The sequence below is a fragment of the Crocuta crocuta genome, unplaced genomic scaffold, assembly GCF_008692635.1.
Source record: "Crocuta crocuta isolate KB4526 unplaced genomic scaffold, BGI_CrCroc_1.0 scaffold14, whole genome shotgun sequence".
In the NCBI taxonomy this organism is placed as follows: domain Eukaryota; kingdom Metazoa; phylum Chordata; class Mammalia; order Carnivora; family Hyaenidae; genus Crocuta; species Crocuta crocuta.
The window spans coordinates 809,423-837,118 of NW_027530209.1; the positions used below are offsets into that span (position 1 = coordinate 809,423).

The following is a 27,696-nucleotide window of genomic DNA, read 5'->3' on the forward strand; positions in this document are numbered from 1 at the left end:
CAATGTGCTGACCTGCAAGAATATTAGAACATTTATACACACTCACTTTTTATCTTTAAAAATAAGAAAGTATGCTTTACTAGTACATACTTAGTTTGTGGATTAAATTAAGTACATATATCACTTAGAAACAGATGAACTTATATTAGTGGTACAACTGCTGAAAAGGACAGGTGAGAAATCAAGTTTGGGGACCACAGGACGAGCCTATCAAAAAGTACCTCGTCTGGTCCTCCTTACTCTGTCTCCACTTCTGTAGTTTCACCCGGGGTGTGGCCCTTAAAGATAAATCTGGTCACCTCCTTTAGCTGACAAAGATCTTTACCTGGTCCTTCATTTCTCTTAGCAAGGCCTCCAAGGCCCCTTATGAAAAAGTGGCCTTTCTACCTCTCTGCTCTCACTGCTTTCTGCTCGCCACCATTCACCTCTGTGCTCCAGCCACACAGTTTCTTACTGTTCTCCACATACCAGGCCCTTTCACAGCCGATTGCCTGTACAAAGCTACTCCCCCTGCAAAAAAGGCAGCAGGCAGTAGTATGAGGTTTGTATAGAAGATCTTTGTTGGCATCTGGACTCCAAAGAATTTAGGAAAGTTACTTTATTTTCTAAGCCTTAGTTTTTCCTTTCTTAAAATAACAATGTCCATACTCACAGGATTGTGGTAACCTTATAGGAGATGACAAAGGTAAAATCACACGAGCACATTTAATCACTATAACAATCCTAAGAGGCAGGTATCATCATTATCCGTAATTAATATACGAAGAAATTGAGATATAAGAAAGGTTGAGTAACTTGCCCCAGGACACGTAATTACTAAGTGACAGAGCAGGGATTCAACTGGGCTGCACCAGAGTCAGAGCTCATTACCGTTACGCTCTCTGTCTTGCTACGTTTTGATCTGTCTCAACTGTAGTGCTCTTGCCGGAGATGTGAGGTGGGGACAAGATGAAGATCAAGCTCCTTCCAATCTAACATTCCATGCCTGTAATTAAAATCTGACAGCTCAGGTAAAGGCTTCATTGGGCCTGACTTCTATTAGTGTCACAAGGCAATCCAGTGTAAGGAATGGCCTCTATGTGCTGGTATTTCTTCCTAGAGGAACACAAAAGATAGCAGGGAGGAAACATTCAACGGATTCCCCTTTCCTCTAACCTAGTTGATACCCTACTTTCTCCCCAGTCGTCATCAGAGTGGAAGATGAGATGGATTTTAGCAGTTACTTCCTTTCCCCAAATTTCAACAGGGAATTTGGATTTCATGGTTTCTCCTCCACCCAAAGCCTTATCACTAAATTAGCATAATCCTACTGTCTGTTTTTTTTTTTCCTTTTTTGGTGGTGACCGGGGGAGGGGAACATTATCACACTCTTTCTGAACATTTAAGAGCCTAATACATATAATTTAACAGCCTAAAGAAAAAGATACTGATATTCAATACAGCTATAAAAATATAACCTTCAAAAATGGATATACCATAAAGACAGGCCTTCAAGGAATACTTGAAGAAATCTCAACTAAATAGTGGTCCATGATAGGCACTACGCTATTTGCTGAGGATAAAGCAATGAGTAAAATAAAGTTATCGGCTCCTGCTGGAGCTTATATTCTGGTAAACAGATAACAGGAGATGAAATGAAATATATATGCACGTATGTTTTATAAATTTTGGTTTGTTTCTATTCTAGACTCTGGGTTGTAACTGTTAGAACTGAGATGTATACTGATTACTTAGTTTTGAATTATAAATAGTAACTCCTCCACAGAGGGGTCGCACAGCATCTGCCATCAGTACGATTGTGAACAATTTCCTAAGGAGGGGAGAAAGGCATTTGTGCTGTCACTCGGAATGTATGTGAGCTTATGTGTTATCTTGAAAGAGAGAAACAGGGAAGATGACATTAGGGACAGGATTCTAGAACAGGTCAGTGTCAACCTATGGAATAATTCTTGTGTTGTATCTCTATACTCTGTCACTTTACCAAAAAAGGTTCTTCTAGGGTAACAAGGGATCCTAGAACTATGTGGGGATAATCTTTTGATAGAGAAACAGACTCAGGATCAGAAGCAGTGATTTTAAGATGTAGTGGCTAAAAGCAGTATATCCAACATACTTATTTTAACAATATAAACATTAAAAGTACCACAAAATCTCAGCTGAAAAGGCTCTCTAGAAGATAGTTAAAGTACGTTTAGGGAAAAGCTTAAAGAAGGTTAAGAAATAGAGCCCTAGACATAAACACAAATAGAATTAAAATGTGTGTAGAAAGGAGTAAGATGATGTTAACAAGAGTCTCTTTCAAAAGTCTGACTAGTGTCAGTTCTGAACCTGGAAAAGACAAGATAATACTTCATTTTTTCTTTCCTACAACTAAGGCCTGCTCAGTCCTAACACTCAAAGTTTAGGATTATTAATATTTATGAGTTAATCACAGTATGGGGTAAACAGGCTTATATGCATTGGTGTTGGGAAACTCCATCCACATAACATACGTTGTTCTTATGGGAAAGTACAGTTTAAGTTCCAAGTAACCAATTTATGGACTCTTGGAATAGAACTCTCCGTACTTGGCCTGAGGAGAATGGTTCAGTTGACTTCATGATTAGAATAATCAATGTTTCCACAATATCTTGCAAAATTGCAGATTTTTATAGCAACTGCCTAAGGGAATTGTGCCAAAGATCAACTATAAGTGGCAGACTGAAGTCTCAATTCTGTGGCTTGCCCAGCACCGGTTTGGCTAATAGCAAGGAATGCAGGCAGAGCTGGTAAAAGCCTGTTTTGATGCCGCCATCTGTATTATATAAATCACTATTTTTCTCCCTTGCATTTTGGGCATGATAATGTGAAAGAACTTAGGCTAACTCTTAGGGTATGTATATTCTGAGGATGTCAAGATGAGAGCTTTTATTCTGGATCCTGAATTCTTCACACAGACCATAATGTAGGAACCATGGCAGTTATTAGGCTAGTTAGCCGAACAACTTTAGACATGTGATCAGGCTGCCTCCAGTCTTCAGGTAACTAGAAAAACCTAACAAAAAAGAGAAAACAACAACAACCAAAAACACCTTAAACCTGAAAATAGTTTCTTAATGGCTGGACCTTTCTCAATAGTCAGAGTGTTTTTGTCATGGCACTGCAATCTAAATAGCCAAAGACAAACCCAATATACTAATAATTCACTATAATTACTTTATAGGTCTCAAATTATACATGGTCCATGGAAAAGAACTGTTATGAATAAGAAGAAATGTTAGCAAAATCAGGAAAAGGATAAGTATGCCACAGATGAGTATTAGAAAAATAGCTCACCAGCACCTCTCATGAGCACATATATTCACAATGGCTTGCTCGCTCCCTTCCTGGGTATGCCTATCCAGGTGCCTAACGACGTCTGAACTAACTCTTCTATCACAGAATGAATTTCTCTACAGTCAGTACAGAATATGTAGGTACTCCAAGTATATCCTAGTTGACCACAAAATCACAGTATCAATTCTGTTTTCATAGTTAATAATACAAACCTATTTAAAATCTATAGCTTCCATTTTTTTTTCTTTACTGGAAATAAACAAAAGACTAACTTATGTTTACTGTAAAAAAGGCATAATATAAGATGGAATTAGTATCTTAAAAAACAAAATTTGGACTGTACACAAAGAAGTAATGAGTTAGAGACTACTCTATAATTTAACTGACATAGCATGTAGGTTTCAGAAATAATGAAACTAACAACTCCCTCTTGTACCTTCAGTATTCTGAATGTACTTGTATGATAGTGTATTATTTGTTTACATTACTATTATTCCATAGTACATTATGAATCCCTTAAAAACAGATATCACATCCTATTCATCTCTATTTCTCCACTCCCTAGTGGAACATCTCACATATGTCCATGTTAAATAACTTTTTCTTAAACTGGAAGTAAAAACTCAGGTGAATACATAAATCTCTATTCCCAATCCTAAAATACATGCATGTGTATATATGTATAGCCATATATAAAAAAGAGATAGACATTATTTTAATTTTTTCTTCACAAAGAGGGTAGTTGACTTGGGAACCAGGAAGTTCACAGTATAGTAGAAGATCACCTAATTTTTCCAGAGAACAGTAACATCAGCTTGATCTTAATCACAAAGTAATGCTGAAAGCTAAATATGATAATATGTTGATAAACCAGTGTCTTAATTCGCAAGCTGAAATAGTCTTGAAGAAAACAAAACATGTCTAGACTCCACCAGAATCCTACTAGACCTGATCCATGAATTCAACAAAGCTGCAGGGTATAAAATCAACGTATAGAAATTGGTTGCATTTTTATACACCAACAGTAAAGCAACAGAAAGAGAAATCAACAAACTGATCCCATTCACAACTGCACAAAAAACTGTAAAATACCTATGAATAAACCTAACCAAAGATATAGGAGATCTGTATGATGAAAACTATAGAAAACTTATGAAGGAAATTGAAGACGACACAAAGAAATGGACAAACATTCCATGCTCATGGGTTGGAAGAATAAATACAGTTAAAATGTTATTACTCCCCAAAGCAATCTACACTCAATGCAATCCCAATTAAAATTGCACCAGCATTCTTCTCAAACCTAGAACAAACTATCCTAAAGTTTGTATGGCACCACAAAAGACCTCAAATAGCCAAAGTAATATTGAAGAAGAAAACCAAAACGGGAGGCATCACCATCCCAGACTTTAGCCTCTACTACAAAGCTGTCATCATCAAGACAGTATGGAATTGTCACAAAAACAGACACCTAGACCAATGGAATAGAATAGAGAACTCAAAATTGGACCCACAAATGTATGGCCAACTAATCTTTGACAAAACAGGAAACAGTATCCAATGGAAAAAAGACAGCCTCTTTAACAGATGGTGCTGGGAGAACTGGACAGCAACATGCAGAAGAATCAAACTAGATCATTTGCTCACACCATACACAAAAATAAACTCAAAATGGATAAAGGACCTGAATGTGAGACAGGAAACCATCAAAACCCTAGAAGAGAAAGCAGGAAAAAACTCTGACCTCAACCATCGCAATTTCTTACTTGACACATCCCCAAAGGCAAGGGAATCAAGAGCAAAAATGAACTACTGGGACCTTATCGAGATAAAAAGGCTTCTGCATGGCAAAGGAAACAATCCATAAAACTAATAGGCAACCGACGGAATGGGAAAAGATAGTTGCAAATGACATATCAGATAAAGGGCTAGTATCCAAAATCTATAAGGAACTCACCAAACTCCACACCGGAAAAACAAATAATCCAGTGAAGAAATGGGCAGAAGACATGAACAGATACTTCTCCAAAGAGGACATCCAGATGGCCAACAGACACATGAAACGATGCTCAGCATCCCTCCTCATCAGGGAAATACAAATCAAAACCACACTGAGATACCACCTCACACTGTTCAGAGTGGCGAAAATGAACAAATCAGGAGACTCTAGATGCTGGCAAGGATGTGGAGAAATGAGCATCCTCCTACACTGGTGGTGGGAATGTAAGTTGGTGCAGCTCCTCGGGAAAACAGTATGGAGGTTCCTCAAAAAATTAACACTAGAACTCCCCTATGACCCAGCAGTAGCACTGCTAGGAATTTACGCAAGGGATACAGGAGTGCTGATGCATAGGAGCACATGGACCCCAATGTTCATAGCAGCACTCTCCACAATAGCCAAAACATGGAAGAGCCTAAATGTCCATCAACTGATGAATGGATCAAGAAGATGTGGTGTATTTATACAATGGAATCCTACATGGCAATGAGAAAGAATGAAATCACCATGTGTAGCAACACGGATGGAACTAGACGGTGTTACGCTGAGCGAAGTAAGTCAGGCAGAGAAGGACAGATACTGTATGTTTGCACATATCGGTGGATTAGGAGGAACTTAAAAGAAGGACTATGGGGGAGGAGAAGGGGAAAAATAGTTGGGGAGGGGGAGGCAAACCATGAGAGACTCTTGAATGCTGAGAAAAAACTGAGGGCTGATTGGGGGGCAGGGGGAAGGGGAGTGATGGGCATGGGGGAGGTCACTTGTGGAGATGAGCACTAGGTGTTATATGGAAACCAACTTGACAAAAAACTATTTAAGAAAAAAAAAGAAAACAAAACATGTCTAAAATGATTCTAAGATCTCTATCATTTCTACAGAGGTTTTTAAAAAATTTTTTTAATGTTTTACTTATTTTTGAGAGAGAGATAGAGCATGAGCAGGGGAGGGTCAGAGAGAGGGGGAGACACAGAATCCGAAATCTGAGCTTTCAGCTCAGAGCCTGACGTGGGGCTCGAACCCACAGAACAGTGAGATCATGACCTGAGCTGAAGTCGGATGCTTAACTGACTGAGCCACCCAGGCACCCCTCTGCAGACAGTTTTTTAAAAAGTCACTATTAGCCATACCCAGCACAATTTATTGTTTACTATGGACCACTAGTTGTGCTAAGCACTTTACTATCTTAATAACCCAAATAATGATAAGAGGTAGGTATTATTACCGTTTTACTAAGGTATATTTTTGTAATTATTAGGGAAAAAAATTCTTGGCCTTAGAGATGATCCAGACGAGTGTTCTCAGTTTACATTAAAACAAACAACCACCATCAAGAGGAACATAAGAAAAAAAGACATGTGTGTTATGCAGGCAGATATCTGATATGAAAGAATACAAAGACAGAGAGGAAAATATACAAAAAAAGGAAAAGTCTTAGAAAAAAGGTCTAACTTATCTATGAAATGGTTAGAATTCAGATTATTATACTCTTGAAGAGACACCTGTATTCCCATGTTCATTGCAGCACTATTCATAATAGCTCAAACATGGAAATAACCTAAGTGGCCACTAACAGATAAATGGATAAAGAAAACGCAAAGCGCACACAAAGGAATGTTATTCAGCCATAAAAAATGAAATCCTACCATTTGCCAGAGCATGAATGGACCTTAAAGGCATTAGAGTAAGTGAAATAAGTCAGAGAAAAATAGTGTATGATCTCACTTGTATGTGGAATCTTAAAAACATCAAACTTCTAGAAACACAGAGTAGGACAGTGGTTGCTAGGGGCCGAGGATACAGGAAGATGACAAACTTTCAGTTATAAGGGAATCAGTTCTGGGGATCTAAGGTACGGCATGGTGATTACAGTTAATACTACTGACTGTATACTTCAAAGTTGCTATGAGAGTAAAACTTTGATGTTCTCGCCATAACAAAAAAAAGGTAGTTACATGAGGTCAACGATATGTTAACTAACCTTATTTGGTAAACATTTTGCTAACAGATACAAATATCAAATCATTACACTGTATACCTTAAACTTACATATGTTCTATGTTGTATGTAAAAACAGTGTATATTTTAAACTTAGGATCTAAGTGAGGATCTCTTCTGAACTGCAGAAACCATATATTTATCTGCCTCATTGAATGCTGTCATTCAGTGGCCCTAAAGGCAATCTCACAGTTAACTAAAATGGAACTCACTTATCATCTTACTAATATATCTCCTTTTTGGTTCAGTGTCTCTCAATTATCCACAATATTAAACTTAGAAAGAAGAAAACAGAACTCTAGAATTAATTTCCTAGCCTTATTATTACTGCTATTTTTACTTTTCATTTTCACCCAACTACAGGTGCTAATAAAGAGCAACAGTGGTCAACCTGAACCACACTTATCCTTTCTACTGAAAAAATAAACACAGAATACATGTTTGGGAATCAAGCTGATGGACCTGTTTTGCCATTTGCCACCTGCATAGCCTAAAACAAATTACTATTCTTTACAATTTGCAGTTACCTTCAAAACAAATACTCTTACTAGAAGCAAGGCGTTTGTTTTCTTGTTTGTTGTACCATGAAACATCCATAGTAAATGTTGCGAGGATGTGACTAAAGGTGTTTGCTCCAGTAGGATGCCTCAGTGAAATAAAAGTTTCCCAGTCTGACATTCTACAAAGTGGGAGACTTCCCACTTGAAGCAAAGAGATGCCTAAAGTACTATCTTCAATAGATCCCTTATGGAGAAAGGGAGTTCAGAAGGCTTTTCAATAATGGAAGGGTGAAAAGAAAGTGGAGAACTGCTGAGATCCACCACAGAAATAAAAGCAGAAGACAAAGTCCAAAGTAACTTCTATTTAACACCTCCGCAGAGAGTCAGGCATAGTGATGAGTCAAAGAAGCCAGAAGAAACGAGAATACACATGCACCACTCCATTTCTGTAAAATACAGTAACACGGAAAAACTAAATTATGGCGATGTAAATCACAACAGTGGTTACCTCCAGATGGAGAGGGGAAGGGGGCCCGAGGGAGCCTTCTGGGATGCTAAAAATGTTCTGTATCTTGATCTAGGTAGTAGTTTCATGAACACATACATATGTAAAAATTCACCGGGCTGAGCACTTAAAATATGGCCATTTAAATGTAATAATAACTCAAAATAAAACAAATTAAGGGGAGTAACAATCAAATCAGGACAAGGACCACAAAAATCCTAGAAGATTCTGTAAGCTTTACTTTTTTAAATTTTTAAAAAAATTTTATACTTGAGAGAGACAGAGAGAGCAAGCAGGGGCGGTGCAGAGACACACAGAAAGAATCTGAAGCAGGCGCCAGGCTGTGAGCTGTCAGCACAGAGCTCAATGCCAGGCTCGAACTCACGAGATCGTGACCTGAGCCGAAGTCGGATGCTCAACCAACTGAACCATCCAGGCGCCCCTGCCTATTTAAGTTTTAAAATTTTTGCCACCTCTCGTGTATTTCTCCATGGTGAGAAGCAATACGTGTGTCATAAAATAAGTTCAGTGTTTCTTTGAAAGTAACTAGGAAGGTAGAGCCTGGGCACTCTTTGTTGCCTTCTGTGTCTAGGTCTGAGCCGGCCAGAAACTGCGAGGACACAGTAAGTGGTAGCCAAGTGCCTGATACAAGGACAGGAGAACCTGGGGCTAAAACAAGAGGCCTGACAAGTATCAAGAAATCTCAGAGGTTCTGTTCTCTTATCGATGTTAGTAATTCATCTACATACCAGGACATCCCCTGATATCTTGTAGGTACTTACTTAACTTTATCTACTTGATTAAAAACATACCCATCCTTCCAACAGAACATCTAAGAAATGACCTCCTCCTGAGTCAATCTGATTATAAAACCGAACTTTAGGCGTCAGAAATATAAACTCTACCATAACCATCAATATAGCTCTGGACAATACCAAGAAAAAAGCCTGCGTGTTATAGGATGTAAAGTTGTACACACTCCATCTTAGAGCTTAGAGCTTTTGTTAGCCCTCAGAACCACGCGCTGTGCTTCTCTGACACATTTATGGAAGATGTTTGTGCAAGTCACAGAGAAGGGGGTACGGGAAACCAATGAACAAACCTAGATCAGCCAATCCTTTACAATCCCACCATCCCACAGAAGAAAAAAAAAGGGGATGTAATGGTCTAAGACAAAGAAAGTAGAATGAGCAAGGCCCTATGACAAACCCTCTATCTAAGTGGGTGATTTCATTCTCACCTTTATCACGATCATAGAGTAAATCTTCTGTGGAGCAAGGGCTCCCATCCTGGGATTCCGGGGGGCAGAAGGGAGACACGCACGGAGAATGGCTGCTGCAGCTACTGCTGCGCTCCTGTACAGAGGGGGTCTGTGTGTCAATGCTGCGGGTGCTGCTGCTCCGGTAGTGAGCGGGGAGCGGGGCCCTTCGGCCGTCTGGGATCTCCAAAGGCTGGAAGAGAGACCACCGTCACATGCATGAGTGAAAGTACACACCCTTGATTCATGCAGAAGCACACAGCACTGCCCTCGTCTGTACATTCCACGGCTAGCTCACCATAATTGCTTCTTTAGGGAGTGAGACCAGTCTTGTACGAGAGCTTAATTTCTGCACGTTGCCTTGACTGAAGGAAAAATTTATTTCAAATGCTGAAGGAGTACAGCCTCAAAATTAAGGATAAATTGTCTTACAAATTCCATAGCCCTCTGGATGTATTCATAGGTTAGCACTTCCCAGAATCCCCCTCAAGGGTAGGGGCCTTGTTTTAAACACGGTATCCCCAGTGCCCACCATGGTGTCTGGTACAGAGCAGACAACCAACACACATTTGCTGACTAATGTTATCACACTGTGCAAGAAATTACTCTGACTTGCTAGTAAGAAAAGTAAAATCTCATATTCACAAGTATAGATATTTCTGTTCGTCCGTTCTTTATTTCAACTTTTTAGAGATCAGGAACAGAACTGTGTTTTCCATTTCCTTCACAAATTACCCCAAATTTCTAAGAGATTTATTCTATTACTATTGAACAAAGGATGTTAACACAACTCAAAACAATTCTACTGTTATGGTATCCCTCTAAGTAGCACTATTCATAATTTTGCCTGGTTCTATCTAACATGTTAGTTCTGAGTGGCAAAAATAAGAAATAGAAATGCAACTATAATCACAGAAACATGTTTTAGACCTGAAAAGACCTTAGAGTTCATTATTTCAGGGTCTTTACAAATAAAGAGCTTATAGCTTAGTGCTTCTGATGTCACACTAATTAAATGGCAGTCACAGTGGACTCCTCTGTTTGTGGGTTTTTGTTTTTTTTGGGGTTTTTTTGGGGGCGGGGGGGGGAGACAGAGACAGAGCATGAGTAGCGGAGGGGCAGAGAGGGAGGGAGACACAGAATCCAAAGCGGGCTCCAAGCTCTGAGTTGTCAGCACAGAGCCCAACGCGGGACTCGAACTCACAAAGGTGAGATCATGACCTGTACCAAAGTCGGACACTTAGCCAGCTGAGCCACCCAGGCGCCCCATACTCTGCTTCTGCTGTAAAGAAAATCTTACTCCATTTTCCTAATATGTGTTCTAACGAAGTAAGGTCAACAAGTAAAATTCTACACATTAGTCACTTAAAATACTCTTACATAGGCAAGACTGCAATGGTAAGAAAAAAAAAATACACACTCAGTTTATTTACAACTTATTTTTACCATGTACTGCTTTTACTCTGAGCTTTGTCATTTCAGAGTTTTTAGAAACACTGTCAGAGGGAAAATGGAGTATGATAAAATGAGGCAAGATTCAAAACGTATCAATTTTTTTATAACAAGTTAAGTGAAGGCTGAAACCATTAACTACGGAAATAAAAACTTCATTTATCTATACAATGCTGTTAAACCAAAACTACAGCATGCTGACAATGACTACCCTACTATAAAGAGAAAATTCAATGATGTAAATATTAGTTCACTTCATAAATAAATTAAAAAGTAAAACTTTCCAATTAAAAGAAAGAAATATTCCCAAAGGAATATTAACTTCCTTGGTCAAACGTTAAGAAAATGTTACTTCATTTAAATTTTTTTCTTTCATTTAAATAAATTTAGATTTTAATTACAACTCTGCACTAAATGTTAGAATGAACAAAGAATAAACCATTGGCACAGGTGTTTTTGAACAAAATTGTACAGCAGTATCAGATGTGTGAAGTTCTCAGGGTAACCCATGAGAAAAGGTCATTTTCAAAATTATATTTGAGGGCTTCATGACAGAATTATTTCTTAAAATATAGATATTTGTCAAGGACAATGTTACTTTAATGAAAGTGTCAGTATTGGTAACCAGTAAAAAAATGCTGTATAAATCTGTAATTTTAAAAAAATTAAGAATTTGAGTTATCTTTTATTCATGTCCTATTTGATAAACACAATCTTTCTGTATTCCCATTCCTTAATCTATAACTGGGTAATATGTAACAATCTCCTCAACCAACTTTTGTTGTGAGGCAGAATACAAGAATTACGAGAACAAACCGATTTTTAAAATTTACTATTTACACAAAATAACAATGGGAAATATAAAAGCTTACAACACTGATATACTTAAATAGGATAGTTTTCTTTAGTTCTTGTCAGGCTCACTAACGGTAACATTTTGTATATTAAAACCCTGAGGCACACGTAATCATCAATCTAAGAAATTCTAAAAATTAGTATTTTAGTTATAAGTGCGTAGGTCACCCTAGAGTCATTCTGTAATGGCTACTGTGAAATTAGAATATGACTTATTTAAAAGCAGAACTATATAAAATTTTACTTGTTTATTTAAGTATAGCTGACACACAATGTACATTAGTTTCAGGCATACAAGACAGCGAATGGACAAGTCTATACATTATGCAATGCTCACCACGCATCCAGCTACCCTCTGTCATCGTACAACATCATTACAGTAACCACTGACTACACTCCCCATGCTGTACCTTTCATTCCTGTGACTTACTCATTCCATAACTGGAAGCCTCCACCTCCCACCCCACTTCACCCTTTTTGCTCATCCTCCTAACCTCTCCCCTCTGGCAACCACCAGTTTGTATTTGTGGGCCTGTGTGTTCATTTGTTTTGTTTTTAAATAGGTGAAATTATATGGTATTTGTCTTTTTCTGACTTATTTCACATAGTGTAATAGTCTCTAGGTCCATTTACATGCTCATAAATGGCAAGATCTCATTCTTTTTTATGGCTGAGTAACATTTCAGTGTGTGTGTGCGCACTGTATTCATGTATACTTTTCATACATTTTATAGATTAAATTTATACATATTAAATACACACAAACCACATCTTCTTCATCTATCAATGGACATTTAGGTTGCTTCAATATCTAGACTATTATCAATAATGCTGCAAAAAACAAAGGCATGCATGCACCCTTTTGAATTAGTGTTTTTGTTTTCTTGAGATTATGTTGTTTTATATTCTAGTACAGTTTTGCTTTGACGTTCTTAAGGAATCAGCAAATCTGTGACTGATTCTTTCATCTTCAAAGAATTAGACCAATTTACCTCCTTACATTAATACTTTTTAAACATTACTTAATGTATAAAGAAAACATTTTAACGATGAAGAGCTAAGAGATGGCATAATTTCCAAAAAGCTTCTTTATGGTATGATAAATATAAAAATTTAATATAAAACATCTAGGAAGAGTAAAATGACACAATTTTTTGGGAGGATAATTTTAGAAATATTCATCAAAATTTAAACATACAAATGGTCTAACCCACCAATTTTACTGCTAGGAAATTGTCTGCAGGAGTATACAATGTTTCCTAAAGCACTGTTTGAGAGGACAAAAACTGAAAGTTAATCTAAATGCTCATCAAAAGGGCACTTACTTCTAAATTATGGTGCATTCATACAATGATTCACTACCTATTAGAACACACACACACACACACACACACACACACACACACACACACACCAAAAGGACTATACAAGAAATTATGCATAATGCTCATATCTGCTAAGCAATACTGAGAGGTGAAAGAAAGTTTTACTTTTTAATTTTATAAATATAATATTAGACTGGCTTTTGAAATTAAATCAGTTTTAAAACCTGCACATTATTTAAAGGAATCAGATACATAGTTGACATGAATTAAGTCATTATTTGGGTTCCCTCCAAAAAATCACAGGGGTAACTAAGTCAAAGGCTACTTTAATGCTTTCTTTTGTCGAGTATGCATTTAAAATGTGGTCAAATATAGGTTCATATGCAGTAGTGCCCAGATTTTCTGGGACAGAAGTAATTTAAAAAGCATTTTTGCTGAATTCAAAATGGTTCAAAGACCTAACCACAGAGAAAGCTAAAATTAAAAACTCTTAGAAGAAAACACAAATATTACTGTAACCTTAGATTGAGGTAATGGTTTCTTAAATATGACACCAAATATACAAATAACAAAAGAAAAACAATAAATCAAACTTTATCAAAATTGAAAATGTCCTTCAAAGGACATCATCAAGCAAATAAAAAGTGAAGAGACAACCCACAGGATGGGAGATATTTTCAAATCGTACACCTATTAAGAAATTTTATCTAGAAAATAAAACAAAACTTTATAAAGAATTTCTATAACCCAGTAGTAAAAGGCAAAATAAGCCAGTTTTATGATTATAAGTGATCTAAACAGACATTTTTCCAAAAGAGGTATACAAATGGCCAATAGCACATGAAAAGATGCTTAATGTCTTGAATGTCATTAGCCTTCAGAAAATGCAGAGCAACCCCATGGTGAGATGCCATTTCACATCTACCAGGATGGCTATAATAAAAAAGACAGAATTATAAGCATGGGTAAAGATGGAGAAATTGGAACCTTCATACATGTAAATGGTGTTGTGCAGAATGTAAAACAGTGTAAGCGCAGCCACTTTGGACAACAGTCTGGCAGTTTCTCAAAAGGTTAAACAAAGAGCTACCATACCAGCAATTCCACAACAATTCCACAATTCCACAGGAGAAGGGAAAACACGTTCATGTGAAATCTTGTATATGAATTTCATAGCAACATTATTCATAATAGCTAAAAAGTAGAAACCAGACAATGTTCATCAACTGATGACTAGGTGAATAATATTCATACAATTGGGTATTTGGCAATAAAAAGGAATTAAATACTGGTAAATGTTACAACTTGGGTGAACCTTAAAAACATTATGCTAAATGAAAAAAACCAGTTACAAAAGGCCACATGTTGTTATGATTCCATTTACAAGAAATGTCTAGAACAGGCAAATCTGCAGACAGAGAAACTAGATTAGTGGTTGCCTACCGCTGGGGACATTGAAAGGAAATGAGGGATGGTTACTAAAGGACATGGAGTTTCTTCCTGGGGTGATGAAAATGCTGTAAAATGACTGTGGTGATGGTTGCACAACTGTGAATATGCTAAAAAAAAAAGAAAAAAAAACCCACTGAGTTGTACACATTACATTGGTAAACTGTATGGTATGTGAATCATAGCTAATAAAGCAGTTACCAAAAAAAGGACTATTGAGACAGTTCTGAATACTAAAGAAGAAAAAAGATTCAAACATCCCATTTAACCTTACCTTGGACACTTCCTCCTTTCCATTATTTTCTTTAATGAATACCTTTTCTAATTCAGGACTTATTCCTTCTACATTGCAGGGCACACGTGAAACTGACGATTTTGGCACTGATATATTTGACAGTGGCATAGGGACTGATCTTGATCCAGTAGCCTACAAAATATAAGAGAAGGTGGGGTCAAATTATTTGTGGAAAAAAAATTGAGAAATTGAGAACTCAAAACCATGGTAAATCTGAAAATGGAAACTCAATGAGCAGAGTGTTCTCAATATTTCAAATATACTATATATCCAGATACACACACAGAAATGTGGGTTCTAAAGTAAGGTAGGTCCAGAGCCAAAATAAAACTTTATGTACTGTAAAGGTTTAGTAGCATAATGTACACAACTTTTTTGGTAGGATGGCAGACAGAACCTTCTGCACAGTTTAATTTTTTCCCTTTGCTGTTTTTACTAAAAAAGAAAACATAGTTGAAATCATGTCAGTTAAATGTATCATTTGGCTTTATGGGACAGTTCCATGTGTGTTTAAAAGCTTTGTTTCCTTCACTGTTAAAATTACCTTCCAGTATTTTTCATTTCCATTTCCTCAACCATTTAAGAAAATGTTCTGGATTATTAAGTAACGTGGCAACAATGTATCATGTTAAGTCCAGTAATACAATTAACATCCTTAAGGTTGTTTTTCAAAAGTCCCTCGGAGGAGTTCTCAAAAATTAACCACCTCTCACAGCTGTCATAGAGGGTACCTTAAAGTGTAAGACAAACTTTTTTTTTTTTTAATCCAGTATAGGTAACATACAGTGTTGTATTACTTTCAGGTGTACAATATTGTGCTTCAACAATTCTATACACTTCTTGGTGCTCATTATGATACGTGTACTCTTAATCCCCTTTACCCATCCCCCCACCACTTCTCTCTGGTGACCATCAGTTTGTTCTCTATAGTTAAGAGTAAGAGTAGGACAAGCCTTTTGATGCTCAAGGGACTTATACTACAGATAGGGAATGAGAAAAATAAAGATGAACAAGGTAAAAATAAAAATGATATATGGTCTCTATCTTATTCTGAATGATTAAAGTTGACATCTGTGATTCATAATGAGGTAGACTGCTAATCACTGATTAACATATGAACAGTATTTCCTTATACTCCGGGCTGTGATTCTGCCATCTGTGAGCCACTGCAGCTAATGTGTTTTGTTATGACGCATGAGATTTTTTCATATTAAAGTTGCAACTCTTGGTCATAACGTTTACTGCTTATTTTAAATCAAATACCTTTCTTTCAGTACTTTTATGGTTTTTCATATTTAAATATTTAACCTATCACGATTTATTTTTGTGTATGGTGTGAGGCAGTATTTTTTTTTTTTTTTGCCACACGGTAATCAAACTGCCAAGATTTCTTTATGATTCAATATTTGATTTCCTTACAGATTCCTATATTTGATTTCATTTCCTTCTTAACAGATAATCTCTATACAAAGCTTCACTTTAATTGCTGATATTTATAGTGCATGTTGGTATCTTACAGGAAAAGCCTCTTCAAATTTTCTTTTCTATTAATTGGCATCTTTTCCATATAACTTTTGAAGACAACTTTTCAAGTAACAAAACCATGACTTTTAAATTTCCATTGGAACTCAATTTGTACATCAATTTCAGGTAAATGGCCATTTGAAAAATACTGAGTCTTCCCTTCCCATGCATGAATGTGTTGAGATTTCCCATTAAGGTCTTAGTTTTCTATTTCATATTCTCAATAAAGTCTTATAGTTTATATATTTCTAAGTCTAATTCTTGGCACTTCATAGATTTTTATATATAATAACGTTATTGGTAATTGTAACGTAACAAGAAACATATTTGGAATCTGCCCTGGTTCCTGACACACATTTCCTACAACTCTTATAATTTCCTGAGTGACAGGGATGCTAGGAGAATTCTGTGCTAATATTTGGTTTCTGACCATGGAACCAGACACAGGGCTCCTAAGTCCCTTGGAATTTCCTGGGTGATAGAAGCAAGAATCTTCTGCTCTAATGAGGGGACTCTTTTTTTTTTTTTTTTAACTTTTTAAAATGTTTACTTATTTTGAGAGAGAGGGAGAGACAGAGTGCAAGGAGAGGAGGGACAGAGAGATTCCCAGGTAGGTTTCATGCTGTAAGTGCACAGCCCAACAAGGGGCTCTATCCCATGAACTGAGATCATGACGGAGCCAAAATCAAGAGTCAGGTGATTAGCTGATGGAGTCACCCAGGTGCCCCTAATAATGTGACTCTTGACAGGCTCCTGGGTAGGTTCAGGATGAGGGCTAGTCAACAGAAAGATCAAGGCATGATTACAAGCCTGGTACTTTAAGCCCCACACATCCTCTGGAGAGGTCAGAGGGGCTGGACAGAGAGTTAATAATGGATAATGCCTATGTGATAAAGCCTTCATAAAAATCTCTCAACTCCAGGTTCAGAGAACTTTCAGATTGGTGAATACATATCCACAAGCCCTGTGTACCTCTTATCTAATTGTTTATTTGCATCCTTTATTATATACCTTATAAATAAAGTGGTAGACCTAAGTGCTTTCCTGAGCTCTATGGGCTATTATAGAAAATTACTGAACCTAAACAAGGGTTATTGGGAATTTCTTCTTTATAGCCAGATGGTCAGAAGTAGATGACAACCTGGGACTTGTGACTGACATCTTAAGAAGGGGTCAGTCTTGTGGGGTAGAGCCCTTAAACTCGGGTCTGTGCCAACCCTGAATAATTACTGTTATATCTGAATTGTAGGATATGCAGTTAGTGTTTGGAGTTGGCAAATTGGTTGGTGTGGGAAAATCTCCCACACATTTGGGGTTAGCAGCACTGTCAGTAGAGGGTACAGTGGTTTACCCTCATTAGTTTAGAACTACTGATTTTTGTATGTTTATATTTTATCTAATCATCTCATTAAGTTCTCAGTTTTTGTTATAAAAATTATAATCATGAACATAATTAAACACTATACCATAATGAACTTTCAGGTGCACATCTTCAAATTTTCCAACATCTGCCAAAATTACCAACTGCTTCAAAATTACCAACATCTGCCAATCTTATTTCATCTAAACATCTATTTTTCTTCTGTTCTTAAGATTATTTTAAAGCACATTCCAGACTTCCTACTTCACCTACAAATATTTCAGTATGTATAGCAGATAATGATTTTCATGCATAATCACAATGCCAAAAATTCAATGTAAATTAGGAACACGTGCCTAATTCTTTTTTGTTGTCAGCAAGCCAACAGGTCTTCTATAAATCTATTGGGCTCTTACAGAAAACATGCTTAAAATAAACAGAGTAAAGAAGAATACACTATTTCTACCAGATTAAGAGGAAAAAATTATACTTTGTCTCTATAATTTTGCCTTTGCAAGAATTTAATATAATGAAATCATACACTATGTAGCCTTTTACTCCTGACTTCTTTCACTTAATAAGGTATTTTTGAGAATCAACCATGTTCTTACAAGTATTGGTAATTTCTTCCTTTCTATTGCTGACTAGTAATGCATGGATTTTATGAAATGTTTTATCTATTCACCAGTTGATGAATATTTGTTTCCATTTTTTGACTCTTAAACATAATGCATCCATGACCACTGATGTTAAGAGTCTTAGTGTAGACATATGTTTTTATTTTCATGGCTAGATATCAAAGAGTGGAATTTGGGGGCTCCATGGTCAGTGTGTGTTTAACTTTTTAAGAAAATACCAAACTGTTTTCCACAGTGGTGGTACCATTTGGTGTTCCCATCAGCAATGTGTATCTGAGCTAAGTGATCCACATCCTTACCAACACTTAGTAGTGGCTATCCCGTCAGTTTTAACGGTTTAGTTCACTGACTTTGATTTTCTAAATATATTATATGCAAATAACAATAACCCTTTGTCTTACTGCTCTGTCTAGAGCCTCTAACCTACTAGCAAATAATATCAATAACTGTGGACATCTATTACTTGATTGTTATTTTTAACAATGCTTCCAATATTTTACTGTTAGGATCTCATTACATCTGCTTTTTAGTCACATTAGGAAGTTTCATATTTTTAGTTAAGAAGTTTTCACCACATATAGATGACTGAGTTTTTATCAAGTGTTATTCAGCATCTACTTGGATCTTCATATGCAATGAACTAAACTAATACATTTCTTAATGCTGAATCATCCTTAGGTTTGTGAAACACCTCTGATTAGATTTGTTTTGATTTACTACTTGGGTTTCTTCTATACTTCTATATTTGATTTACTAAAATTTGCATCAATATTTTTTAACGTTTATTTACTCTTGAGAAAGAGAGGCACAGAGTGCAAGTGGGGGAGGGGCAGGTAGAGGGAGACACAGAATCAAAACAGGCTCCAGGCTCTGAGCTGTTAGCATAGGCTTGAACTCACAAACCGAACCGTGAGATCATGACCTGAGCCAAAGTTGGACGCTCAACTGACTGGGCCACCCACTGGACCCCTAAAATTTACATCAATATTTTAAGTGAATTTGGTCTAGAAAAGCATCTCCCAAACTATATTCCATGGGAAGCACATGTTCCTAGGGAGGCAGGGGGTGGGGGGAGGTGGAGAACCACAACACAGCTCCAATCCTCAATTTCTTCTTATGTAATATATGTGTAAATATATATAAAGAGAGATAGATGGCTTAAGGTACCATTAGGAAGATTAAATGAGATAATGCCCATAGTTACTTAACACGTAAATGAGCTAGGGTTTTAGCCAGGCCAGTATCAATCATCCTGGAGATGACCACACTTTGTTACATCTATTATTAAAAGAAAATTACATATATGGAGGAAAAATAAAACTTCCTGTAATAATTTAACAAGTAGTAATAATTTAGTAGAGCTAGGGACTTAGATTTTTAATTTTGCAATCCTGAAATAATGGATCCTCCCTTTAAAATGAACCCTTTCAAAGGACTCCTTCAAATCTGGACAAGAAATTAGCCTACCTGAGTGTGACTGATGGTTACATGGTTGCCAGGAAGAGGTGACTGACGCTCTTTCTCCTTACTGTGCCGACTACTCTGTTTACTACGTTGTAGCTGCTGCCTCAGTTTGGCAATCTGCTTTGAGGAGGGGATGGGGGGAGAAATCAGAGGAGAACAAAAGTGAATACCAGTTTTTAAGTATTTCTTATTTTAATTTTTGGATATTGAGAATTTTTTCCTCAAAGGTTTCAATAAGAAAGAATATTTCACTACAAAGATTCATTCTTCTAAATGTTTAAGATTAAAACTACTGAAAATAAGAGGCACAAACTTCCAGTTATACAATAAATAAGTCACAGGGATATAAAGTGCAGCACAGGGAATACAGGCACTAATATTGTAGTAATTATGTTTGGTGACAGAAAGTAACCAGACTTTTTGTGGGAATCATTTCATAATGTATATAAATCTTAAATCACTATGTTGTACAACAGAAACTAATATGTTAACTATACTTCAACAAAAAGTACGCAACAAATGCTTCACTTGCTCAATTGAAATAGTGTTTTCGTAAACATGCACACTAAATATTTCCAGATTTCAGATTTTACCTTTGTACACCAAGAATATCTACCTCTTTAAACACTTTTTATAAGGCAAAAAACTAGTCTTTCACATGCTAGTGCTAATTAAAGTCAAAGCCCACAGATTAATATGGAGACCACATTAGTTTCTAAGTTTCCATGTTACATAAACAAAATGCACCTGGTTTAAAACACTTCAAAACTTTAAATCTTTTTGTGGTGAGGGAAATCAAAGCATTTAGCATTAGCACATGTACTCAATATCTTCCTATATATTACTCTTTAGTCACACAACTTTTATTTTCCAGCTCTACTGACATATAGTTGACATACAATATTGTGTAAGTTTAAAGTACAGAACATATTGATTTGATACACTTATATATTGCAAAATGATGCCACCATAGCATTAGTTAACATGTCTACCCCATCACAAAATTTCTTCATCTTTTTTTGGGTGGAAACAGTTGAGATTTACTCTTATCAGCTTTTAAATATACAATACAATATTATTAAGTATTATCAAAATGCTACACATTAGATCCCCAGAACTTCTTCATCTTATAACTGGAAGTCTAGGGGTGCCTGGGTGGCTCAGTCGGTTACGCGTCCGACTTCGGCTCAGGTCATGATCGCATGGTTCATGGGTTTGAGCCCCACGTCAGGCTCTGTGCTGACAGCTAGATCAGAGTGTGGAGCCTGCTTCAGATTCCGTGTCTCCCTCTCTCTCTGACCCTCTCCTGCTCATGCTATCTCTCTCAGAAATAAATAAAAACATTTAAAAAATTTATAATAAAATAAAATAACTGGAAGTCTGTATCTTTTGACCAACCCCAATTTCCTCTATCTTCCAGCTCCTGGTAACCACCATTCTACTGTTCCTAGGAGTTCAAACTTTTTAGAACCCACATACAAGTCATATCATATATTTGTCTTTCTCTGCCTCACTTATCTCACTTAGCATAATGCCTTCAAGGTTGATCCAGGATATTACAAATGGCAGGATATCTTTGTCATGGCTGAATAATATTACAGTGGAGATACACACACACACACACATATATATATACACACAGAGAGACTACATGTTGTTTATCCATTCATCTGTTGGCAGACACTGGCTATAGTCAGAAAACTTTTAAAAAACAAATATAACTTAGAGTGTATTCTCCTAAATGGAATGTAACATTCACAGGTTTAAGAGAAAAGTCATTATTACAATATGGCTTGGAATTCATTAAACTACTGGGTATTTACCCCCCAAAAAATACAAAAACACTAAGTCAAAGGGATATGTGCACCCTTACTTTTATAGCAGCATTATTTACAATAGCAAAACTATGGAAGCAGCCCAAGTTTTGACAGAAGAATGAATAAATGTGTGGTACGTGTACACACACACACATACACACACACAGGAATATTATGAATATTATTCAACCATAAAAAGTAATGAAATCTGGCCACTTGCAACAAAATGGGTGTAGCCAGAATATATAATGCAGAGTGAAATAAGTCAAAGAAAGACAAATACCATGTAATCTCACTCAAGTGGAATTTAAGAAACAAAACAAGCAAAGGAAAAAAGAGAGACACAAACCAAGAAGCAGACTCTTAACTATAAAGAAAAAACTGATGGTTACCAGAGAGGAAATGGGGGTGGGGATGGGGAAAATAGGGGATGGAAATTAAAGGGTACATTTATCATGATGAAAAAAATAATAAAATGATTTTTAAAAGACAAGATCACATTTGCAAATGGTACAGTGCCTGACATGTGATAAGGTTCTGCTGGATTGAAACCTGTGCCCATTTCTGGTCTGGAGCAACGGCCCCCGTACAAAGTCCCTTGGAATCATTGGGAAAACTAAAGACCAAAAAACCAAAAAAGCCCAAACCCACAAAATCCTGACCAACACAGATTCATCCCTATGCCCGTCCCAGACTAATTTCTGTGATTCTGTATAGTCTCTATGTGTCAGCATTTAGGAGCCCTTGTTCCAGAATGTTTGAAGTTACAGAACTGCAACCGGCAGGCCCATCTCTAACTGTGTGCAGCTCATCATGCCAGTATTTCACAGAGAGCGGATCCTATCATGCCAACACAGCACTGCAAGCCACTGTCCCAAGAATGTATTATGGCAGAATAAATTTCCTCAAAATTAAATACAATCTCAAAAACTGAGACAGAAGTACTGCCAGGAGGTAAATTTCAAACAGAAATAATTTATATTAAACACCAACCTGGATGGAACTCAAAAAACCTAATATATTTTAGATGTTTATAATCTGCCTCAAATATGCCAGACCAGCAATAAAATATTCCTGAGCATTTTAAAGGGAGTATAATTAGCAATCTGGAGGAAGTTATAATACTGGTATTATTTTCTTTGTAGAAAAGATGACATCAATCAATTAACAGTTACTCCTTCAACACCTAGAAGTGAGTCCAGTTTTATGTCACCTACTTAAGCAAAGTGTAAATACAAAAGTCAAGTCTACAGAATATATTGATTTCCTCAAGGACATAAAGCAAAAATACAATGTACCTGAATATTAGCTCAATGGTTTCCTTGAATAACCGTGGTAATAAAAAGCAAAACAGAGAGTTGCTTTTAAAGCCTAATATGCTCAAGGGGAAAAGTATATGTAAGTTGCTAGAAAAACTTATCTTTACCTATGGCAAACAGAAGAGAAATAGCATGGAAGGAAGAAATAAAGCACCTAAACCAAGAAATAGTTTATATCCTTTCTTTTATATTAAGATCTTTAAATTCCTTCAGTTTTTAAAGCTCTTTGTAGCTTACGACCTCTCATACAATCATCTTGCAAAGACAGAGAAGTAAGATGGTCTATGTTAACATTCGAGGTCCCTGCTCTCTGTTGAAATGACATAATTTTCTTCTAGAGAACATTAATTGTCATAAGAAAAGGAATCAAAATTAGTAGGTAATCATTATAGATCAAGATAGATTATTCTCTATGATAAAAAATAAATAGGATTTCAAATTGTACAAGTCAATTAGGACAGAGGTAGAAAATTAAGTGTTTTCTGAATATTAATGACGTTTCAGTGCTGTTTCAAAACTGGCAAGAGCTTGTATAGAAGAGCCCATAATGCCTAGAGATTAATCAAGGCAATTTGTACTTTTTCATTTTTTAAATAATCTTTAAAAATAAACAAACAAAAGTAATCTGAAAATTGATCAGTCCTAAATCACTCTATTTTTAAAGGCCTTGAGATATCAAAATCAGCCAGAGAAAAATTTGTTCTCAGCAGCCTTCACAAATCCCTGAAAACAAAGAACATCCCTCATGGGTACAAACCTTACCCTGCCTGTAATACCCAGTTAAACTGTACAACTTTACAGCTTTCATACAATACTGGTCATCTCTGAATATTACATACTTATGCTCTTGTTCACAATTCTGTAGAGATTAGGGTAAAAAAAAAAAGGGAGCTCATCTTCCTAAATATATATACTCAGATTACAAATTTTAGTCAAGAACTAAGTAAAATATAATCAAGATGCTGTAAAGCTCTCCTTGGCTTCAAAGTAAGGCGGTTCCTGTGTTGTTTACAACCACATTCAGTAGAGGGGCAGACCTACGTAACAACTGTAAACACTCTCACCTTCCACAGTTGGGCTTAGAATTTCCCTTCTTTTAGGACAAATATCATTATGTTTGCACGTATAGGAGGATTAGGAGGAACTTAACGGAAGACCATGGGGGAGAAGAAGGGGGGAAATGGTGGGTGAGAGGGCTAGAGAGGCAAACCATGAGAGAGCCTTGAATGATGAGAACAAACTGAGGACTGAGGGGTATGGGGGGGGAAAGGGGGAGGATGGGCATGGAGGAGGGCACTTGTGGGGATGAGCACTGGGTGTTATATGGAAACCAACTTGACAATAAACTATTTGTAAAAATAAAATGAAATGAAATGAAAATAAAAAAATAAAAATACAAAAAAAAAAAAGAATTTCCCTTCTTTTTCCTTTGATGCTCAGAGCCCACGCCCATTTAAAGCCAGTGGAGAGTAGACATTAGAACTAGCAGACAGTAGGTATAAAGTTGTGTCTGTGAGGAAGGGGCAGAAAGAAAGTGCAATCCCCTCTCCCTCCCTCTCCCTCCCCCCACCCCATCCATCCCACCTCATCCCTAGCTTTGAAGTTCTGCCCAAGACAGCCTCTCTGGGCCCACATTCCATCACATGGCATGGAAGGTCATGGTCCTCACTTTGATGAACTTACCCCAGTCACTATGATGAAATGACCACCAACTTTCATTTACAAAAAGGACAGTAAATTTTACTGACTGGGTTTGTTTGTTTGTTTTTGTTTGTTTTCTTAAGAGGCCATGCACACACACAGTGGAGAGGGGCAGAGGAAGGGGGGAGAGAATCTTAAGCAGCCTCCACGCCCAGTCAGATTCCCATATGGGACTTGATTTCACAACTGTGAGATCGTGACCTGAGTTGAAATCAAGAGGTCCGATGCTTAACCGACTGAGCCACACAGGCTGCCCTTTTCGACTGGATTTTTTAAACTAAACTATAGATATGTCTGATTCTGTGTTTCTAAATACTCATTAGCTATGCTGTGGCCTTATGAAAAAACTTAAGAATGGACCTTGAGGGTATTATGTTAAGCAAAATAAATCAGCCAAAGAAAAATACTGTTTGATCTCCCTTATATGTGGAATCTTAAAAAAAAATTCATAGAAACAAAGAGCAGACTGGTGGTCACCAAAGATGGAATGTGGGACAGGAAATGGGTGAAGGTGGTCAAAGGGTACAAACTTCCAGTTACAAGGCGAGCAAGTTCTGGGATTTAGTGTACAGCAATGGTGACTACAGTTAACAATATTATGTTCAAATCTGAAAGTTGCTAGGGGAACAGATATTAGAAGTTCTCACTACACACAAAACAACTATAATTATGTAAGGTGATGGACGGGTTAACTAAGCGTTTGGTGGTAATCATTTTGCAATATATCCATAGATCATATCAGTACACTGTATACTTTAAACCTTCACAACATTATGTGTCAATTATAGCTTCATAATGCTGAAAGAAAAAAAACTCAGTCTCTTTCAAAATAAAAGGGGTTTCAAGCATATGAGCTCCAAAATTTAAAAAAGCTAGGGAATAATGACCCTGAGTCACAAAGAAGAAATAGTAAGTGTAGAGAAAAGAATTAGCATAAATACTCACCAAAAAAAAATGACTAAAACATTTGTGAAACTAGATAAAGACAAATAAGAGACTGGTTCTACTTAAAAGTTTGAGAAGTAGGAATACATTTTATTGCAAATTTTTGGAAACCTAAGTAACATCACCCCTATTCATTTGCTATTTTTGTCTGGTTAGTTTCCCCTACTATTGTTAAAACTTAAAAGCAAAATAAAACAAAACTCAGCCTCAAAAGACTTGTTGAGTACCTTCACCTTAGACACTGAAAGGGAGAGGAGTATTTCTCACGATGCATTCTACTCTACCATAGGGCAGGGCAATGAGAACTCTTAAAAGGACGAGAGAGCAGTAGGAAAGGAAGCAGGATGGTGGGTTTTGGGAAGAGATGGGGAAACAATGAGAAGAAAAGTATAAAACCAGGAAAAAGGTGCTATGCCGCTTGCTTTTATATAAATTATGTCATTTTTAATAAAAGCATATGAAATAGGTACTATCACTGTCCAATATTATAGATGAGGAAACTGAGGTAGAAGGTTAAAAAGCTTGCTAAAAGTCATATAAGTGAAACAAATACTTGAACTTAGGAAGTAGACTGCTCTTTTAACTACTACTCTACACTGCCTAAAGAAACAAGTTAGTAACTTACAGGGAGACAACAGAATCTTAGAAAATTCTGACAACAGCTAAACTAAGAGAAAACACAAAAACAATTACTAAAAATATTAACTCAAAAAATTTTTCTGAAAATACAGTGTGGAAAGTTATGAGCTTCAAACTGTCATTACCTTTTATAGGGGAAAAAATAAAAGGAGTATGTGACAAACTTCAGTTATTTATAAAGATTAAGTGTCTCAAAACAAACGTTCTATGGTCCAAAAACAAATTTTACATATTACTCCTTTGTCAGTGTTCAAAGGAATTTAAAATGCAACAGTATCTAACACTAAAAATAAAAATCTAGAATTTCTTGTAACCTTTCCATAAATATGAATAATCAGCTATTTTCCTATTTTTTTTAATTGTCAAGAGGCAAACCCTAATGAACTAATTGCTATTCATTCAGACCCATGAAATGAACACAGGCATATGCATGCACACAGATACATACATAAAGAGCTCACATATATGCAAGCACAACCACAAGTGTAGGGAGAGGTCACCTGCACGTACATCAACCCTTGCATGCGCACACAGACAAGCCCTGCCCACATTCAGACTCACACAAACCCACTAACCCAGGAACAGAGATGACCCCACACTCCGATTCAACCCGAGTTACAGCTAGCTTTGGGACTTCTATACATATAATTTGTACTACAGAATTATATTTACAGCTACCTACAAGGCATATTTGTTAACAGAAGCATGTTAATACCAGACTAACATTAAAAAAAAAATTTAGTTCACAAACTCACTTGATCCCATAAATGTATTATATCTGTTTTATAGGTGAGGACAGTCTCAAAAACAAAATACCAGGGCGCCTCAGTGGCTGAGTTGGTTAAGCAATCAATTCTTGATTTTAGCTCAGGTCATGATCTCACAGTTCATGGAACTGAGCCCCCTGCATGGGCTCTGTGCTGACACTGCAGAGCCTGCTTGGGACCTTCGGTCTCCCTCTCTCTCTATCTCTCTCTCTGCACCTCCTGCACACTCTTTCTCTCTCTCTCAAAAATAAACAAACATTAAAAAAAATACCTTTCCCAATGTAATACAGCTAATAAATGTCAGACCCAGTCCTTTAGCCTTTAATGTACAATCTCTTTCTATTACCTACAATGTGGCTGAAAGTAATTTTATGTTAGTGTTCAAATGCAAGTAACTGCCAGTCACTATGTATTGGTTTATAATCTCAACTGCTTTGCAAAGTAACTTCCTTTCTTAGTGTTGAAGATATTGTAAGATATGAGACTGAAAGAAAGATGGGCAAAAATTTGAAGGCATTAACATACTAACCTACTGATAAGTGTTCTATTTTTTTGACAAGCAGTTTGTATGACC

At 36.6% G+C, this 27,696-nt stretch overlaps 1 protein-coding gene across 1 annotated transcript in view; it reads right to left on the reverse strand.

Moving 5' to 3' along the window:
* GLCCI1 (glucocorticoid induced 1) overlaps positions 1–27,696 on the reverse strand; it is a 151,833-nt gene that overhangs the window by 10,135 nt on the left and 114,002 nt on the right. Inside the window, exons 6-8 of the mRNA XM_077765404.1 lie at positions 19,938–20,054; positions 14,928–15,080; positions 9,555–9,765 (exon numbers count right to left, since the gene is read on the reverse strand). Of these exons, the coding sequence (XP_077621530.1) occupies positions 9,555–9,765; positions 14,928–15,080; positions 19,938–20,054 (481 nt within the window). The remainder of the gene's footprint in view (positions 1–9,554; positions 9,766–14,927; positions 15,081–19,937; positions 20,055–27,696) is intronic.